The sequence below is a fragment of the Motacilla alba genome, chromosome 4A (assembly GCF_015832195.1).
Source record: "Motacilla alba alba isolate MOTALB_02 chromosome 4A, Motacilla_alba_V1.0_pri, whole genome shotgun sequence".
In the NCBI taxonomy this organism is placed as follows: domain Eukaryota; kingdom Metazoa; phylum Chordata; class Aves; order Passeriformes; family Motacillidae; genus Motacilla; species Motacilla alba.
In genome coordinates, this window is record NC_052045.1 from 12,602,153 (window position 1) to 12,619,556 (window position 17,404).

General features: G+C 45.1%; 1 protein-coding gene across 1 annotated transcript in view; it reads right to left on the minus strand.

Moving 5' to 3' along the window:
• Nucleotides 1-458: 458 nt before the first annotated feature.
• Nucleotides 459-17,404, minus strand: part of MAMLD1 (mastermind like domain containing 1) — an 83,613-nt gene continuing 66,667 nt past the window's right edge. The window contains exons 3-5 of the mRNA XM_038122840.1: nt 4,295-4,441; nt 2,951-3,032; nt 459-2,660 (exon numbers count right to left, since the gene is read on the minus strand). Coding sequence (XP_037978768.1) covers nt 1,642-2,660; nt 2,951-3,032; nt 4,295-4,441 — 1,248 coding nt within the window. The 3' untranslated portion in view covers nt 459-1,641. The remainder of the gene's footprint in view (nt 2,661-2,950; nt 3,033-4,294; nt 4,442-17,404) is intronic.

The following is a 17,404-nucleotide window of genomic DNA, read 5'->3' on the forward strand; positions in this document are numbered from 1 at the left end:
CCTCCTCTCAGCCTGGCCTCCCCCAGGACAGGCACCAGCTCTCCCATAAGACAATTTCTATGTTGAAGGAGTAACATTCTGTACCCACCCCACTGCCCTTGCAGGTGTCACAGGATGAGCAAGGTCCCCTTCTCACTGCCTCACACTTGGCATTTACACACAAGAACTGTCACTTAAATAAACATGGTGCTATGTAAAAAAAAAAACCCAACAGAGATTAATTTCACATCCATCTATAATTATATGTGAAAAGGACAGTGGGCCTCAGCAATCCCACCTTAAAATAAAATTAAAGCCTGCTTTAACTCTCTGTCTGGTCCACTGCTCCTACCAACAGCACACATGCATTTGTACATGTTATTAGATTGACGTTGTAGCATCCTGGACAAATCAAATTAATTCAAATATCTGCAGGTACAAAACACTGAAGCTGAAAAATGAGCACATAAAGAAGGATATGCAATTTTCCCCTGGCAGTTTATTATGGTATGAAGAAAAAAACATTCTGTGCTTGAAGCTGACGTTATATTACAAATGTATTGCGAAGTATGACGTGACTATTAAAATATGATTACACAAAGTATGAACATTTTAAGAAGTTTACAGTACAGCGAATCTTTTATAAACAGACTCTTAAATATACAGAGGACAATAGTAGCTGACAGAAAAACATCAAAAATTAACTATTAATGTTTGTAGACTTTTCCCCTGAAAAAAAGTCTTACATTAAAACAGAAATTATGAAAAGCCTTAAAACCAGGAATAAATCACCTGTACACTACAAATATACATGGTCGAGGTGCACAGACCAGAGCTACCTTTTTGCTGAAGGGTTCAGTGGCTGGAAGCTGGGCAGTGCCTGCCCAGCACCTCCTGTCCAGCGTGGCCACCATGGGCCACGCCACGCCGAGCCTGCAACTCCAGGCACACACCATCAGCACGGAAGGTCACCAGCACACACTCCCTGCAGGACAGCGCTGGCACGGCGACCTACTGGAGTGTATCAAGCTGAGAACGTGCCCAGGATCTGGCAAATGGATCTCTGCAAGCAGATCCCTGAATGCACTGGGTGCCTGGATGGGACCTGTGTACCAGGCTTGGTCTGCAAGACTAAGTGACGAGGGAATCAGCAGCTCCTTTCAGGTTTTTTTTTGTTTCATTTTTTTTAATGCAACTTTTCAATCTTTCCTCTTGATATGGGAGAATAGATGCCACATCTGATTTCTGCTTAGTCTGGTTGCAATGACACCCCTAGATCATGTGTTAAGTTATGTCAAAAACATAAGTATTTTATGCTGTAATACACAGTATTACTGAAACTAACAATATTATTTGCATATTTATAACAAGGTATAATGAAATCCCTATAATAAAACCAAAAGTTATGCTATAGATTTATTTACAAAGAGTCCAGCAAAGAAGTATAAATACTTCTACATTTAAGGTTTAGGAAAACATAATTTACAAAATATTCAAATATATACAGTCGTCTGAAAAACTGCCAATATTAAACTTTGATGCAGGCAAAGAATTGGCTGAGTCTATTCCCTCTGTATTGAATGAGGCAGTGGCTTTCACAGGTTGTCTGTTCTGTTCAAAGCCATACGTGTGTTATTTACAATGAGGCTGCTTCTCTCCAAGCTAAACATGTCCAGAGCTTTGAGCATGCTGTCCCAAAATGTCATCTATCATTGTCAGATTGTTCAACCACTCTTCGTCGTTGCTGCTGCTGCTGTTCTTCATGAGGGAGTCGATGAAGTCGGTGTCGCTGCAGTTGGCAGGCATGATGGAATTGCTGTGCTGGGACACAAAGTCGTACTGGGGCAGCTCGGCAGCACTGCTCATCCTGCTGAAGGCGTCGGGCTGGCCAGTGGAAGGGTAGCTTGGCGGGCCCAGGCCCGGGGCAGGATTGAGGTGGTTAAAACTGGACACTCCTTGGGGCAACGATTTCATAACATTCATAGCTGGCAACGGTCCCCTGGTTAAATTGTGTCTCAAGTTCTGATTACTCATTGAGCTCAAGCCCTGGCCAGACTGTCCCATGCTCAGTTTCTGCATCTGCCTGACCTGGATGCCAGGAGCGATCTGGTTTGGTGGCACTACAGCCTGCTGGGAGAACGCCTGACCCGGTGTGCTCGGCCTCACGCCCTGTTTGGAGAACACTGTGTTCCCAGAAAACTGCTGCATGCTGGTATCCATTTGGCTTTGATTTGGCATTCTTGGCACAGTAGTCGGTGTCCACATCTGGGCTGATGAGTTGGGGTAGACGTTGGGGATTCTTGGCATGCTCGGCTGCCTCAAGTGTTGCTGTGTTGCAGAGTGATTTGCTAAGGAGCCAGAGCTGAAGCCTCCCATTGGCATTCCTGGCCTCACAGTGGAGTGGCTGTGAACAGTTTGGCACCCCGAGTTCATGCCCAGTGAGTTCTGGCTTGGCCGCAGTGGGATGTTAAAGTCAGAATTAGGTGGAAAAATCCCCTGCTGTTTGCCAGGGTTGTGTGGAATCATCACCATCGTCCCGCTGCTCTGGCTGGCCGTGGCTGAGGCCATGCCAGAGCCCAAGGTGCTCTGAAGCATGGCTGGGTTTGACGGCAGCATGCGGTGGTTGGGCGGAGGAGCGGGAATCACCTGGTTGCAGTCAGCAGGAATGGGCTGCTGCACGGCTGTGGACAAAGAGACATGTTAGCTGGTGAGCACAGATTCACCCTGGAAACATGGCCACACCTTTAAAAACTGCTGCTATTTCTTTCACGTCATGGGGGCTTCTCCTTTGTGTTCTTTGTAACAGAGTTATACTGGAGGCATAAGGAAATGGGAGTCTCAGGATAAGTGATAAAATGCAAAATGCTTGTAATTCAGGGCAGAGAATCATTAAGTGTCTCTATTTAACCAGACACCAGGCCCTGGCGCCTCAAGGATTTTCAGACCATTTTCAGGCTGTTTCCTTTCTTACCTTGAAACTGGTTTATCTGCTGAGCTGCAAACAAACTCCTCTGTTCAGATGTTACTCCCAGCATGTTTTGTCTCTGCTTTTCCTGGAAAACAAGAGGAGTAATAGTGAAGTTACAGTCTCTTGACAGATCCTTGACACTTGAAGTGTAGCCACTATCATTAACAACCTCTCCCCTACACCCTTTATCCCCCTCCTCTGATGAGATTCAGCCCAGACAGTTAGTTTCAGACTGAATTTTAATTTCTCACATTCCCCTTCTTGCAAAGGTGTCCTGATGCCATCCCAGCACTGGGAACTGCAACCTTCAGCAGATGCTGTGCAGGCGGCCAAAGGGGAGCTGGACAAACATGGAGACTCCTGTGTTCAGCAGCTCATGAGTCAACTGTGCTGCCGCTGGAAGCTCTGCCCATGTGCACCATCCCCTTGAGTGCTGCTGGCCACTTCTAACCAGAACACAGGAGCCAGGGATCCACAGCAGGTGCTCCCTGAGCAAGGCTTTGCTGGGCTAGTCCAGGTGACCTGATTTGACTCTCTCACCATTTAGCCCCAGCACCCAGCACTGCACTCACATCCCTGCTGTGGGCAGCAGCTGTGACCTGGGGACTCTCTGGGGACGGTGGAGCTCCCTCTGTGTTAGAGAGGCCCAGGAAAAGTTGAAGCCAAGTGAAGGCAGGGAGGCAGAGTTGGGTTTGAAAGGGAGTCTGATCAAGGAGCAGCACAGGACTTCATTGAGGGTTTTTGAGCTACGTCTCATCTCATTTCCCATCCACAGAAATGAGCCTCCTTGACCCAAATCCAGTAGCACATTCAGAAAGTCAGAGGCACGTGGTCAGAGCTGCTTTACCCAATTTGTTTGTGGGATTTCCCCATCCCAGCTTCCTCACACAGCCTGTTGCTAACCTCTTACAGGGGCTTCTGTTGCTAGAGAGACCAGTCAAGACCCGGACAAATTGGAGCCTAACATCTGCTCTGCTAAATCCCCAGGGTACCAGAGAGAAAGGCAAGCATGGAGAACATCCCTCTGGGGCTGATTCACTTTCCAAGCCTCCCTTCTCTGCATCTTCCCTCACAACTCTGTGGCTGACCAACAATGACATCAGGGATATGGAGGTGACCAAATCCTTCCCTTGCATATGAGGGGGCAAATCTGTACTCAGCTCTGGCAGAGCAGCGCTTGGCCTTGGCCTCTCTTGACTTCATGCTAGACTCACCACAGCCTTAGTCTGACTCAGCCTAGCAATTCCAGAGTCACTCTTAGTGTTTGCTGACTGATGATTTCCTCATTCCTGTCCTTCCCAGTGAGGTGGAGAGCGCAGCGACCCACAGAGGCGTTCGGCATCGTACCTGCATCAGCTGCCGTTTCATGATTTGCTGCTTCAGTAAATGGTTCCTCATCGTGTACCCATTGACCGTGGCTGGTGCCGGCACCGAGCCGCCGCTCGGGATGGAGCCTGGCTCCTGCAATCTGGCAACGATTCCAGGGTTTTGATCCTGCCAAGAAAGAGGAAAAAAAGAAAATTAATCTCATCAGGGAGGCAACAACAGAAGTCCTTATCCTCTCTACTGATGCCCTCTCTTCAGTTTTCAGCTGTCCCAAAGCCAAAACACCTCATGGACTCACATGGCCCTGTGTGTTCCAGTGAGGACAGTGAGAGGTGGGGGAGTGCTCTGTTTTCTAAGGATCAGCACAAGAAGAAGTGAGAGAAGCTAAACCAAAATTCCTCATGTGTTGCCCAAGGCCATGGGGACCCACTCACTACCACTGCTGCAGTCTCAGGGCTGCCTGGCTGGCAGAAGGGGTGGGAGTAAAGCATCACGTTTCTTACAACTTCTCCAACTGTTATGCTGAAAGACAGAAGGAAAGGAAAGTTGCATCAGGGTAGGATTTGCCATGTGAATGAAGAGGAAAAACCTACAGGAAAAGAGCAAACTAAAGGCAAAGGAACGGGAAAGGGGCCATCAGACCCAGGGCCCAGAGAGATAAGGAAGATGTGGGCCTGGGATTGAAGTGGTTCTTGTGAGTTTCAATATTGGATGAACAAGAAGAGGTCACTGTGAAAGGAGAGAAGAACACACAAAAATGCAGGGTGAGGTCATGCCGAGGCACAAATCAGTAATAAATGCAGCGAGCCCTGCTCCTGCCTAGCACAAACCAGCCTCTTTCTAAGTCCTCAGTGAAAGATCCAAATTGACTTTGACAGCTGAGCTTTTGCCTCCAAAGAAACAGTATGATGGGGAGGAGAGAAAAAATAATTCACCAGAACATGGTGAAGACGCAACCCAAAATGGAAAAAGAATTTAAAAAATACTGAATTCTAAACATCTTAGGAGCTGGCAGGTATTCAGGGAAATACAAGAGAAAAATGAGGCAAGAAGTCAAGGCCTCGCTAAGGACAAGATCCTGTGAGTGCTGTACCCGGGAACAGCAGCACCAGCGTATTCCCCGTTCTCTGTTTTCACATCCAGCTTCTACATTATTTATGATGTATTGTTATTATTGGAAGGGAGAAGTATGTATATTATATCCAGCATCCTTAGCTGGGCCATGCTTCCTTTGTTTTCAGAGTGGAAGCCCACATCCTTTGTTTGAGAATCAATGTTATCAGGAGATAAGCAAGAAGAAAATGGTTGTTGCCTTCTGACATCTGACAATTAGAAGCATGCTCAGATGGAGAAAACAGGATACGAGCCATGTTTCAGAGGGGCCAGAAGGAAGCCTTGAAAGGCATTTGTCACCAGGAAAGCTCCTTGAGCCTGGGGCACCTTTCCACAGAGGTTTCACCATGAGGAATAATCCAACTCTTTCCAAGACATTCTTTCTAAGAGGGATTACCAAGAAGGTCACTGAAATTACTCATTTTTATGGTGCCTCCTTTTGTTGTAGCACTTTGGTCTATTATGCAAAAGCACAATTGATGAAATGTAAATGCCTGCTAGATAATTTACTAAAAGACACAAACCTGCAGCTCATCACTGCTCTCATTATCATTCCTATTCATGGGCAGTCTCGTAAGACTAGATATTATTACTGGTGCTTTGCTTACAATTCTGCTGGACATCTCTCCTCCTCCCCCTTCCCTCCTACCCGTTTTACTCCCTCTCTCCCACGGAAAAAGAGGAGGGGAGGAAAAAGTAAATATGATTTACTACAGATGTAAATATGAAAGTTCATTTTAAGCTGGCAGTCTGCTTTCATGTCAGACAGGATTCTGCAACCACAGTTAAGCTTTGAATAATGCAGATTGCCTCTGGGGGAATATTTGAAAGTGGAGAGATTCAGTTTGTGTACTCTGCACATGAAAGACGCTGAAATGTTCATACCACCAAAATCCCTGCCATCTATCCAATTTCCTCCAAACTTGTCTTGTGGCGCGCAGAGGGTCTGTGCTTACTGAAGCAAAGGAGTTTTAGTGCAAGGACAATCATTCTGATGTCTTGCTCTGGGCTATTGCATTAACAAGTCATAACATAAAAGTCTCTTTTCCTAATCATGTCCACCTCATTCTAATTTCTCCTAAACATCATCAAGAAAATAATGTTGATGTTTCCATATTATTAATGGTAAAGAAGTGTAAATCACATTACTAATTGCAGCTCTTGAGCTGTGGCAGTACAACTGCTTAATTATATGGGATTTTCTGCAGGCACCCTATAGCAATAATGACAATCAGCAAAGTTCATTTGCAAATACACCGAATGGGTTGCTGAGTTTGTCAGAGCAAAGTTGTATAACACTTAATTAGCCAGTAAAGAAACAATCTAGAGATATGCAGTTTGCTTTTGGGGAAATTAGGACAAAATAGCAGAGCTGAGAAGCCAAAGAGTGAGTTTGAAATCCTGACTTCTACAAGTTCACGTTTAGGTTAAGACAAAAAAAGAAAAACAGAAAGAAAAAGGCAAAAGTTCTCTCTTTTCACCACTAGTGGGAACTACTGTATTCCTGTACAATAAAAAATAACCACTCGCACGTCATGACTAAGAATAGCTATGGTGTAGTCTAAAGGACACTGCAATCTGTACCAAAGGTTAATGAACTTTAAACATTTTTCCTTTTCATCACTTCCCAAGAAAAATCACTTTCCTTCCCCTAGCAAAACCAAACCAAAGCAACCATAATCTTAACTTGTCTGTAGTTCGGTTTTATCCCATTATAAATCCAGGAAGACAGCAAAGAGAGAAGGATTCTGCTGCCAAAGCTGGGAATGTTGAAAATGGATGTTCCCACCCAAGGGTCTGTGTGGCTGAGCTGTGCAGTTACACTGGGTGGTGCAGAGAGCTATGGGAGGTTCTGACTCTTTGACTTAAAAAAAAAAAAAGAAAGAAAAGAAAAAAAGCATTTGCATGTGGGTATCATGTTTTTTTCTCTGTTTTTCCCTCCCAAAACTCATATTAAAATGGGCAGAATCCTTAACTAAATGGCACACCACACAGACCTGGAACTGGGGAGTGAGTTTGAGAACATGTGTTCCTGTTGCCAGGCAAAGTGTCACAGCAGGTCCAGAGCTCCTGCAGCACTCCTCGGGCTCCCTAATGGGGCAATTTCTGCTCAGAAAGGCCTTGGGGAAAACTACACAGTTCTGACTTAGTGTCTCATGCACTAGCTCCAAGAGCAGGGAGAAAAGAGTCAGTCTCCAGGCTAGCAGGAAGGTGCAATGCTCCTGTCACTGCTCAGGCACCGAGTGCCACTGTGAAGGCCATGGCCCAGCCAGTGACACCAGTGACACCAGTGCCACCAGTGCCACCAAACCTGCGGGCTGCGATGGCAAACCCGCAGTCACCGCACCCAGCTGGAGCCAGCGTGGGCCTGCTCCAACAACCACTCGGGCACTGCTGAATGGAAAGGGTGCACACAGTGCCACTGAGCCCTACCACGGACATTTATGAATCGACATCCTTCCAAAAATCCACTGATGAGCTTAAGCCCCATCATCTGACTACACAGAAAATGCACAGCTGCAGCAAATACGCGTGGAGATGAATCGTTCTCTGTGAACATGGTTGATAAACTTCAGTCCTCAATACTTAGTGATATATCCAGTAATCACTTTGTGGCTTCACTTAAGCAAGAATGAGTAAATTTATGGCCCCTAATTCCTCTGAATCCTCATTAACAAACAGTCCAAAAAGAATTTAAAAGCAAGACTTTCTGAGGAGCCGAACCAGAGCTGTAATCACTCTTTGGTAAGTATGTAAAAAACCCTCTAATCTTGAATAAAGAGCATTCATTGTTTTTAGGACTATGTGAAAATACTAAACTCATTTATCATTATTAAACTTTCCCATCTGCTCTTACAGTGTAACTCCAAAGAATATAACAAAGAAATTGTACATGTTAAACTGTATTGACTTAAGCCCAGAGCTATTGGAGATGTACAATTTTTTTTCAGTGAGGGCAGGAAGGGGACTGCAGGCTGCTAGACAGCCTCATTTGTCCAATGCTGAAAAGACAGTTATCTGCACCAAAATGGCTCTCAGAAAGGCACATTTGCTTTATAAGAAATAAGCTGCCAGGTGAGACCATTCAGCATTATGTTAAAGGCTCAGACAATAAAACTAAGTCATGAATTTGAATAGTTAACAGATGGACTAATTAGAGACTGAATTCTTTGTGGTTCTAATAGATAACCAGGTCACAGCAAGGTTACTGAGAGAGAGGCAAGCAGCCCTGCAAATTTCAGTAGATATTTGCAGAGCTGAGGAAGAGCTGCACTTCCTAACTGAAAGTGTTAGCAGTAGTGGAGGAACAGAAAAAGGGCTAATTTAAAATACTTCTAGTACCTGAATTTAAAAAGTTTATTCCATTTCAAAAGACGCTGCTGAATTGAGAAATATCCCCTCTCCTTCCAATGGGGCATCCAGCTGAATCCAGTGATTTCAGAGCTTAAACCAGAAGGGCTGTTGAGATGAGCCACAGCATAAAAACAAATGGCTAAAGGAAATGGGGCACCCAGGGTGGATGTTTGCTCCAAGAACATGAACGGGACAAACTGCTTTTTCCACCAGGTTTGGGGTTTTTGGGGTTCTTTTGGCAACCAAAGGTAACTTAGTTTGAAGTATGTATAATGATATCACATAGTAAATAAGAATTACAGTGGCTACAGGACTTGAGCAGAGCCACTCCTGACCTGCTCTAAGGCCCTGGCTCCTGGGTTGGGCACTCATGGGCTCGTGGCAGGGACAGCTCTTCCCTGGGGGTGGGGTGAAGTTTCACAAACCAAGTTTTGTTCTGTATTTTTAGAACATCTGTTACAAACAGGGAGTTCTGTATTCTGCTGAGAAAATGCAAATACTAGTTTCAAACTAATGCCCCTTCATTTCTCTGGACTCCCACCAGCCTCCTGATTCATCCTCTTTCATCCAGGAGCTGTGCTGCATCTCTTTGGTGGGGACTTCAAGCTTGAGCAGCACTTCATTCTGAAGCCCAGGACTGAGACCCCAGGCACAACTACACTGCAAATACTACAGACTAAGCAATTAAAACACCAACGGTATTAAAGCTGTCTCTCCCAACTTCATGGTCTTAAGTTTCATGATTTAGAATGACAGAGAAGCCACATGTAGGCTCATGGTGTGTAGTGACTTTGTGCATACCTACAGGAAACCTTGATGCCACCTTTACAAAGAAGGCTTATGGCCTCCACAGCTGTTAATGCCCTCAGATACTAAGATAGTGACCCATGCATACAAACAAAGCAAACAAAATCCAGAGTCAGTTTGTCAAAAGGATCTTGTCAGCCCCCTCAAGAGTGTGATGTCTGTGAGATGCCACTGCCATTTGCTTCATGCAGAGGTCTGGGGCTACCCGTGCTTCTTGCCTCTGCTCCTTGCCATTGACAAAACTCTCCATCTGCTCTTTGAAAGTTTTCTGTCTTTTTTTCTCCTCTATTCTGCTCGCAATTCAGAGATGCTCTTCAAGAAAAAACAGCCTTTCAGTTCAGAGATGCTCCAAAGCTTTCTGTTTGTTTGTGTGTTTGCTTTAGCACAATGTATGAACATTGATAAAACAAACTGTGCAGCTCCGTGGATCTGGGCTTTTTTTTACCCATCTTTCAACCATTTACTTGATACACAAGCATGTGAAATACTGCCAGACTCAAGTTTCTAAGCTTATCTTGGGGGCTGTCAGTCAGGAAAAGGCTTTGTTTGAAGACTGTAAGTGATCTGTGGGTATATGGTTTGGTTAAAAAAATCTTCTAAGATTTTTATTCTTTTCATACAGCATGAGCATGTACAGTTTCCTTGAAAGGTAGTCCTCCTTCCTTGCTAGGAGCAGTGACAAGATCACCACACCTGGGTAGCAATTTTATCAGGATCTTCCTCCTGCCTTCAAACACATCAGATGAAACAATGATTTTCCTGTAGTTGTTATACTTCAAACTGTGCAAAACAAAACAAAACAAAATTCCATCGAACTATCCAAAGTGCTTTTAAAATGCATCCACAATTTTAATACCATGGAAACTGACTCCACTTCCCCTCTTAAAAAAAAATAGAATTAGATAAAGCTTTTGTGCAAAGAATTTACCAATATTGTCAGAGCTGGTTTCATCCATCAAAACATGTCCTTAAAGAGCAACAGCAACCAGAGCAACAGAACGACAGAAAATCCAGAATGAGTTACTGCAATGGGGATTTTTCTCTTAGACAAAAATGCATCCTTTAGCAGGCATGTGGAAATCATTGGTGTTACCAATCCAGTTATAAGGAACATGGGAAACAGCTTTGGGAGCAGCCAAGAGCTTGAGGAATGGAAGAGTTGGTGTGAACCAGACAGACATAACCTTCCAGGGACTGCAGTGCTTATAAAGAGCTGGGATCAAGATTCCAGCAACAGCAGCTCCCTTGAAAATAGTTCCTTTGGCCCAGATAAACTCCTAGGCCATGGGTGAAGGTAGCCTGGAGAACTGCTTTGATCCACCATCCTGAATGCAAGGCAGACCTTTCAGGAAGACTCTCTGCCAGGCCCCTGAGGGCAGTGGGACTGAGGTGCCTGCAGTGTTCACACACTTTTCTTCCACCTGAGAGCAGCACTCTGGGGTCAGACTCGTCCAACACCACCATTCTTTAACAGAAACCGTGCCTGTTACTGTTTTTCTGTGTATGCACCCAAAGATGCAGGGATGGGTGGTTTGTACCTCTCTGCATAACATACAGTTATGATCCAAAATTGAATTCTCCGCACAGAACATGTATTTATATTGGGTTGTACAGCTGCCGTGATTGTCCAACCCTTGACACCACGCTCTTGTTCCCATGGAGGGCAGCTTGCCTATAAATTGAATGAGATAATCGAAAACTGTATTTATCTCACCTAATTTCAGCTGGTAGTCCTGCCTGTCTCTACAAGGCTGTGCTAGCTGTGATGACAAACTACAGTATCTTACAATATCAAAGTGGTTTGACTTGAGCAATCCTTGTGTTATGTCAAGTCATGCTCTCAGAGGTGTTGATGAGATTCCAAAGGAGTCAAGTTAGCTCAACACCCAGCAGAAGCTGCTACAGGGAAGGGCAGTGACTGGCTGGTAAATTTATGTATTAGGGAGAGCAGAGAGATCTGATAAAAGAAATACTGAATATTTCACACTAGCAAAGTGAAAGTCAGAAAATATTGAGCTAATAGGATAAATCAGTTCTCTACCTGCCCATTTCTGAAAAGCTCTGTTAACTGCAGTGGATCACTGAGATTTTGAAAATCCCCTGCTTTCTCCAAGTTAACATTTCCATTTATTTCTTTTTCCTTGTCATGCAAAGGATCAATCTGCAGAGGCAGATGCCCAAGTCTTCTTCACTTTCAATAGTAGTTGGCTCCCTAACAACTTCTGAGAAGCCCTTTGCATGAAAACCTCCCCACATGCAAAACCCAGCATAATTACTCCTGATTTCTCATGTAAGTGCACAGACAAAGCATGCTCTGGCACAAAGTATCACATCACTTTTTCAGTATTAAACTTCTCACACCCTTACTCTTTCCTAACAGATGAAACTAGTCCAACACCTAAAAAGGGTTTCATCAGATCCTCTGCCCAATCAGGTGTCAAAAATCAACACCGTAACTTACAAAACAAAATGCGGTGATCAATAATATGCTTAAATAATGGATACAAAGAAGGCTGTGACTAGGTAGTCCTCATGATCAAATTTTTAAAACCAAGATATTGACACGTTAAAAATGAAAAATGTGTTAAGGTGACCTTGAGTATGGGGAACAAGGAGCAATTCCATTATGTTTTTAAATGGAAATTATTATTAAAACACCTGAAGCTGAACTGTTGTAACCAAGTCAACTCAGTCTCCCCTTAAAAAATCCCTTTTCTCCCTTTCCATTCAGATTGTATTTACAAACTGTTAGATGTCTCATTTTTTTCTTGTGTCATTTCATTATTACAGAGTTGAGACTAGCCATCTGCAGCTTCATTTCATAAAGCTCTGATTTGTCCTTGGAGCAAGGTCATCCAGAACAAGAACATAAAATTCTGCTTTCCTCAACTGACAGTTCTTTATGTCTTCCTGTAAATACTCCCTACTAATTTTAAATAATTTTACCACTTCATACTCCCCCTCATCCACACTGAAAGGCTGATATACACACATATTAATAAGGATCTTGTCATTTAACCACTCCATGTCATATTAGAAGCAATTAATGGTGTTTATTTGCTGATAACACAGGCATTTCGAGCTCCAGCTCAAGAATCCCCGGTAGCTCCATGTGACTTGCAGGATATTAGCCATGGGTCAGAAGTTGGGATCCCCCCATTCAGCATTATCATATCATATGCTTGGAGCAACTCTGTTTTCTATCAAGCAGGAAAAAAAAATGCAGTCAATGCACACAAATTACCAGCTGCTATAACACCATATGATAGGTGAGTGATAATAAAACATCACTAGGTGTATGTGGGTTCATGAACTGAAATCAACAGACCAGTAAAGAAAGATTTTCAGGCGCATTGCACAATGTTCCAAGCTAAAAACAAAGAAAACTGAACATGGAATTTCTACACAGATCAGACATGACTTGCCATAAATTCTGGAGCATCTTCTCTGAAGCACACTGCTGTTCTGGATTACAGCAAAAACCAAACCAAGAAAACAAAACAAAACAAAACAAAAAGGCAGGGTAAATTAAATTGAGAATCATCAAAAGAACCACCAAAAAGAAACAGAGAATAGCTGAGTGACTGAGAATAATCAGCATTAGCTCTGGGGGTCAGTCTCGTCCCTGATCTCTGGCAACAGCAGACTGAAGGTCCTGGCTCTAATCTCCAACACAAGGTGCCTATCTTTTGGCACTGGAAAATTCATTACTGAGCGGATGTGGTGGATTCTGAGATACGCTCTGCTGTACGCAGCCATCTGCCTCACAAATAACCATGTGAGAGCTTTACCTGGGTGCCTCTAATACCCCAGCAGTCCCAGTCATGGAGACACGAAGAAACCGGAGGTCTGTCAGCAAACACCCCTGGCTCTGTGCTGTGCATGCAAGACTCTGAGGAGTTCAGCCACACAAGCAAGTGTCCCTTTGGACACACAGTTGAGGGTGAGCTCATGAGAGTGTAAGCAATCTGTCAGAAGGAGAAGTGGAAGCTGGGATCATTACAGGTGAATTCCGAAGCCTCTAAAGCCTTTGTTTCTTTACTGAGTCAGAGGACAAGAGCATTCTGGTGGACTTGGGCTTACTTAACCAAGTCCAGTTTCCAGTCCTGTCATACAGAGATTCTTCACGTGACTATGGGCAAACAACTTCATTGCTCCCTGTCTCAGTTTCCCTCCAAAGGGAATTAAAGGTTCTTCCAGAAAGAATGAGGGAAATTTCCTGAGGCAATCTAAGGGTTTACATCTGAAAGGTGCCTATCCCTTGCCCTGGGGTCATGACCCCACAGATCTGGCAGAGCTGCTTTCCTTGTTGATCAGCAGTGAGAGGTGGAAGGGCTTTTCCTGCTTCACTCCACATACAAGTCATTGTCATGTTCTCCTCTCTGCACCTCTCCTCTAGGTCTGGCCACAGCTGGTTGCATCTCAGAACAACACTAAACTACACAGAGTTGTAATGGTTCCCCAGGGCCTCTAACCTGGCTGCACAGCCCAGTGGAGTGCAGCATGTCCCAGCCACGTGCCCCATGATCTGCCCCTTAAGTCCTCAAAAAACTCTGCATGCAACAGCTTTGGACATGGCAGTGCCTGGAGAATCCCTCAGTGCCCAGCTGGAAGAGGGATTCTTCACATATTGTGTGAAGAGAGCTCGGTGCTGGCACAAGTCAGCCCTATGTTTTGTCTTTACAAAAATAAGAGACTGGCTGAGGTAGTTTCCTGTGAAAATCTTGGGATCTTCCTGCAAGTCCTGCTTGGTATTTTATTATGACAACTTTTACTGCAGGGAGAATGGTCCAGTTTACATGCTCTCACACATCCCTGTCTTTGCCCTGTTCCATCTGCACTGTATGTCCTTCTCTCTCATTTACACTGCAGATGTTTTTCATTCAAAATTTACCCATCATGAGAAAACCTTCCAAGTGCCTCCAAATACCATCACTCATCAGCACACAATTCCCTGAAATTCTGTGGGATTCTGGTGTCTCTGTCCTTAAGATAAAAGGACTTTAGGAAACACGAGCCTTTGAACATTTGGCCAGCCACACTTTTGCTGTAAGGAAAGAGGGACAGGTACAGAAGAGGCTCGGAGGCGGCAGCTCGGCCACGCTCCCTGCGAGCAGGGATGCTGCACGTGTCTCTTCTGCGGAGACACCGCATGTCAACAGTTAACTTCCCTTTGTTCCCATCCAAATGATTAAGCTTAGAAGCCTGCCTGGTGACATCACCAGCGTTTAAACATGCTGGATATGGTCCAGGGAGCCAAAGTTATTGCTGACCCCATGGTTACTGATCCGCTCTGCAAGTAGCTGATGGCTGCTCTCACTTTATGAATTATTTAATGGGTTAAAGATTGGTCAGATCTTCTTTATGCAATATACAGCTATACATTGGGCAGGGGGATGTAAACATGCATTAACAAGGTTAAAGTCATATACTGTAACTACACTGTTTTCAGCTTGCAGCTTTATTGACTTAATCATGCCAGCACCGCAGCCAACAAATCATTAAATCCATTCCATTCTTCTGCTGGTTACCAACCACAAAAACAGAGGCAGGCAAACACGGAGCAAATCTGGGAGGGGGTGGGGAGGGCAGTGGGGTGCGGGGCCGAGGAGAACAGTGGGATCACTATGGAGTGACGCTGGCCTGTCACCGCCAGCACAAAGACGCCAAATCTGTCTTTATGGACTAAGTGGTTTCATGGTTTAAAGTGACACACTCATTTGTTCCTGTTTTGCAATGATTATAGAAAAGAAGAAGGGGGGAGTGGGGAGAGGCAATAAAAAGCAAGCTGAGCTTCTTCATACCGTAACGTGTGTGTGTGTGTGTGTGCGTCTGTCTGTGTCCATGTGTGTTGTGCATCCTCACAGAGCCACAGACCTCAGCTGCAAACATCCCCCAGGCCAGGGCAGAGGAGATCTGGGTGCTTGTGCCACCCGAGGGGTCTCGGGCTCTGTGCTGCACTCACTGCTAAGCTGCTGCCAAACGCAGGCATGATTTAGAGTTCAGCATAAAAGCAAGGAGACATGGAGCATTAAATCAGTCCTTCCACTGCCCTCCAGGAGTAGCTCTGACCACACAGAGCCATGGGAGAAGTCTCTGCTCTCAGACTGAACTAACAACTTCACTTTCAGAAAAAGGCTTTCATCTTTGGCCTGGCACTTAACTGTAGCTCTTCAGATTCCTGTTCAGGACCCCCAGAAGCTCCTTGAGTGTCAGTAGTGTGGAGAATGCAAGTGGTCCACCACAGTCAGCAGATTACTTAAATACTGTTTCTAGGTGGTTAGTTGAAAACATCCAGCTTTGGAAACGGAGCTGTCAGCTTACCAGGTTTGAACCTGGAAGATCTTTATTTGCCACTGCTGTTGTTCCCATTCATTTTTTAATGGAAATCATCTTCTCTATCGCCAATGGCTTGGTGCCTGTGCTAGCAGAGCATCCCATCAGGACACAGGCATATGTGTTACAAGCAGGCTACAGAGTAAGAATTCAGCATGAGCTCTTGGAAACCTTCAGACATCAGGGTGTTTTGCATCTTTTACTGATGCTTATTTGACAGCTTTCCTCCAGTGCAATTACATGAAATAAGCTTCCCCTGTTTGGAGAAGACTCAGCTACACCAGGAGAGATTCCTGGCCCATTTCTGTTTGTTATGAAAAGAAAAAAATGGCCCACAAGCTCCCTGTGCTTCGCCTTCTGGGTACAAGCTGCTCAGAGCTCCCTGTGAGAATAACCCAGATTTTAGCATCCTACCAGTGCAGGGGCTTGGCAGATACATTTGCACCTTGTCCTGACATACACCACTCCAGATCTTTTTGAACACCATCATTATTCAGTTTATAGTTGTTTTCTTTAGACCCAAACAACTCTTCTTACAGTTTGAGTTCCAACCTTGCCTTTTCTTGTTTACTAGTCTCCAGATCCCTATCACCCAGAGACGGCTCCTGGCTCCATATATTGCAAATAAACATATCATTACTTGGGCAAGAGTCAGCCAGAATTCCTCTTGGAAACAGCCTCCAAGGAAGAGCCTGTCGTCCTGCCTCTCACCCGCAGTGTGGAGGCAGTGGAACACAACATCAAAGGTGCTTCTTTCCAGCCACAACACTGGAATAACAGACAGAAACTAAAACGATTTTTGAAAGTCAGAAAGTAAAAAGTCAGCTATTTAAGGTACCTGTGTGACTTTCAACTTAATTTACTTTATGTATTGGATCATCACAGCGGCTGTTGCCTCCCCAGACTGGGAATAAAGGCACCTCCAGCAGGCAAGGGTCAAGCCTTGGTGTGTTTTCCAGGCTTCCCTCACTGCAGCCTGTCCACCTCACCTTGGAGGTGCACATAAGGTGAGCTGAAATTACTCTCTAAACATCTTTTCCTCCACTGGCCATAGAAGAAGTCTAAATGATGGGAGCAGAAAGATGTATCCCAACCAGCCACAGAGTAAGACTGACAACAGAGAACTCTAAATCCACATCTCACGAGGCCCACGCCAGTCCTTAACCACACAACTGTTCTGCCTTTTTTCTGGGGTTCAGCAGCCCCAGCTCCACAGCTTGTTCTCAGCAGCACCACCTCAGCTGCACTCGGCCAGCGCCGCCTCCCTCCACGGAGCGCCAGCTCCACAGCCCCCTGCCAGCCCGAGCCAGCTCCCATCCGTGTGTGCTTGCAGGCCCAGCTGGGCCGTTTCAGGGCTGCTGTGATGGACTCGGCCTGGAGAGCACCTTATCAGTGCCCTGTGCTTATCGGGAGCAGGGGAACGTGGAGGAGGCTCCCAGCTGCGGTCATCAGCACAAGCCGCTTCAAAGGGAAGTGACAGCTGTGCTGATGTTTCAGGACCGACACACCCAGCCAGGAGTA